We start from the raw sequence: 2,753 nt of genomic DNA, 5'->3' as shown, positions 1-2,753 counted from the left end.
AAACAAAGGAGAAAAAGGGTGTATATATAAAGATGGAATGGTGATATTTTATAACATTTGAGAATGAGATATATCTTCTTGTTCTTTTTTCTCGAGGATTGATATAGGCTGTTGTAAGGTGTGTATGGTGAGGTAAAGAAAGTAAAAGTGGGTAACTAGCAGAAAAATTCTTCTTGTTGTAAAAGGTAAAACAAAGTATAGGTTTAGAAAGTGTTTATTCTTGGTGTAGAATGGTTTAAAATGATTTCCTTATTTTTATTCAATCATATTATAAAATTTTTAATTAATTAACTTTTTATTCATATAAATATTGTCAATACAAACTATTTAAGTTAAAAAAGGAGCTTAAAGTTCGATTGTGAACTCAATCTCAAACTAAACTCACACTGCAATGATCTTTTAGAGAGAAGATTCTTATGAAATTTGACATAGACCAAAAGAAATTTCTCACTCTTATAATAACAAAATTGGGCCATGATTCACAAAAGCCCACCAGTCTGGCCTAGTTTCTGTCAAAGTACTCGACCAGAGAGCCCAGGCTTTATGGCGTTTGCTTGGTTGGTGGGATCATTTTTCATTTCCTATCGACTTTGATGTTAACTAATTAAGTAACAACAACCGACGCACACGGCTCAATGGCATTGGAACAGAAAATTCCCCCAATTGTATCCCAAAATCAAGCAACAAGGTGAGCACCTCTAGGCAAAACATTGCTTTCAATCAATTTTCATACCAACACACATTGAAACCAAGATTGCAAATGGTAATAACATTAGTTGACTTGATACAATTTTCAAGAGAGAAGGACAAAGTAGAAAGTTAGCAGATACATATATTAATATTAGATTAGATGTGCTATTATTATTACAGAGCTCCCATATGCTTAGTTTATAATATTATAAGACTCATTATTAATAATTTAATACATAATTAAGCCAGAAGCCAGAAGTTCTTCTGCCATCTAGTGCTGATAAGGTATCCACCCATGCCTTTGCTTTGCTTCCTCACACCAACAGTCAAGCACTCTGCATTTTTTATGCACTGCTCCACAAACTCCTCGGTTCTGCTGGTCCCACAGAAGCTACAAAATAAACCCACAACCATCATATAGATCTTAATCAGAGATCATGATGAAAAAGAACCATAGATCTAAGGATGAAGAAAATGGGGTACTTTTGTTAATTTTAGACCCACCAGTTAATGAGTGGAGATGGCTTCTTTTGACCCAGTACTAGCACAGATACCTCTAGCTTTTTAACTTGGCTTATCACAGTAGCTAGTTTTGGTCCCTGGATCACTAATGCTTCAACTTCCACCTGCATTGCCCCCAAAAGCAGAGAAAACACAACACCACTTTAACTAAAGAGACAGAAATGCGTGCTATCACAAACAAAAAAGTTAAAGTGACTGAAGAAAAAAACCCAGATTTCTACTCTGGATCCTGGGAAGAAAAAGATAAAGCTGAACAAAGAAATTTGGCGGGTAAACATGTTCCCTCTTCTTCATTTCAAGAATATTAACAATATTCTAAGGCAAAAGGAGTAACCCAAATGCACCTCAAAATAGCCTCTCACAAAAAGCACAATAAGATGTAATCTTATTTTTCAAATTATGATGTTGGATCTATCAAACAAAAAAAAAAAAAATTCAAGGAAAAAGAAACAATGATCTTACTTAACATAGGAACTTTAACATGAAGAAACAAACATTATACATACCTCAGGTTTGCAGGCCTTGCAGAGGGCGCCAAGAGAGTTGGCAAGGTAAGGAGAATAATTTGAAGAAGTGTCATGGTGGTGGGAAGGAGGAATGACATGAAGAAGAGTGAGTAAATCACCCTTGTTGGTTACATGAGTAAGAGCCCACATCATTGCATGTTTGGAATGAGAGGTTTGATCCACTAAAACCATCACTCTCTTCCTCATCACCAACCCACCATTATCTCCACCATACATGTTTAGCCCTTCCATTTGTTTCAAACTTCCCTCACCGCAGTACCTATTTTCACTATAGTGGTTGTTGCTACCACCACCGCCAGTTCCCCACCTCCAAGATGATGATCTCCAAGCTTCTTTTCCGCTAAGTTGCCTCAAAAACGAAACCGATGTTGGCATTTTGCTACACACTTTGCCAAATGTAAAGAGAAAGTTATAACGCTTCACCGGTGTAAACTAGCATGCATGTGCAAGTACTAAAAGAGAGAGAAAAAAAAAAGAGTGTTTTGTGCTGGGAGGTTGTGTGTTTTAATAGTGTAATGAGATGAAAAAAGGGAAAAGCTTTTGAGTGTTGATGCAGAAGATAATGAAAATGAAAATAAATGAGATAAGAAAAAGACAAAAAGAGGGATGAATGGGGAGTTAAGGTGATTATGCAAAGCCAAGATTTTTTATCTTTGTGCAGGTTAAAGTCACGGGTATCACTGCAGGGTAAAATTGTAGCAGTAGAGAGAAAGAAATAGTAAACAATCTCTGCGTTCAGTTTTTGATGATGAAAGGGAGGATTCTCTGAAGTCTGAACTATAAATATTGATGATTAGATTCTTTTGTACAAATCCTTTAAATTTCTTATATATATATATATATATGTGAACTGTGATTTCTTTAAAATACTAATAAATAAGCCATATGCAATGAGAGGTAGTCTGCATAGCATATGGGCACGGTGGTCCATGTTTGTGAAAGATTAATATCTATGTAGACTAGGGCCCCGGCTAGCCGATCGACTTGTAGCGGCCATTCCATTTAAGTTGATCG

General features: G+C 35.9%; 1 protein-coding gene across 1 annotated transcript; it reads right to left on the bottom strand.

Annotated features, from left to right (window-relative positions):
• Positions 1-783: 783 nt before the first annotated feature.
• LOC116139810 lies at positions 784-2,412 on the bottom strand. Its single transcript, XM_031425464.1, has 3 exons — positions 1,719-2,412; positions 1,195-1,316; positions 784-1,081 (listed from the first exon to the last, which is right to left on the bottom strand). The coding sequence occupies exons 1-3, from the start codon at positions 2,112-2,114 to the stop codon at positions 931-933; spliced, it is 669 nt and encodes a 222-aa protein (XP_031281324.1). The 5' UTR covers positions 2,115-2,412; the 3' UTR covers positions 784-930.
• Positions 2,413-2,753: the final 341 nt, after the last annotated feature.

This window comes from Pistacia vera, unplaced genomic scaffold (assembly GCF_008641045.1).
Source record: "Pistacia vera cultivar Batoury unplaced genomic scaffold, PisVer_v2 Contig359, whole genome shotgun sequence".
Taxonomy (NCBI): Eukaryota; Viridiplantae; Streptophyta; class Magnoliopsida; order Sapindales; family Anacardiaceae; genus Pistacia; species Pistacia vera.
Note: the sequence above shows the minus strand (reverse complement) of the source record. Positions and strands in the feature narration are given on the sequence as shown.

What these genes read in the sequence shown, in the direction of transcription:
- LOC116139810 (XM_031425464.1), bottom strand. Translation starts at nt 2,114, where the DNA reads ATGCCAACATCGGTTTCGTTTTTGAGGCAACTTAGCGGAAAAGAAGCT. An exon ending in GCAAGGCCTGCAAACCTGAG is followed by an intron (nt 1,317 to 1,718) that starts GTATGTATAATG and finishes GGGGCAATGCAG; the next exon opens with GTGGAAGTTGAAGCATTAGT. An exon ending in CCATCTCCACTCATTAACTG is followed by an intron (nt 1,082 to 1,194) that starts GTGGGTCTAAAA and finishes TTTATTTTGTAG; the next exon opens with CTTCTGTGGGACCAGCAGAA.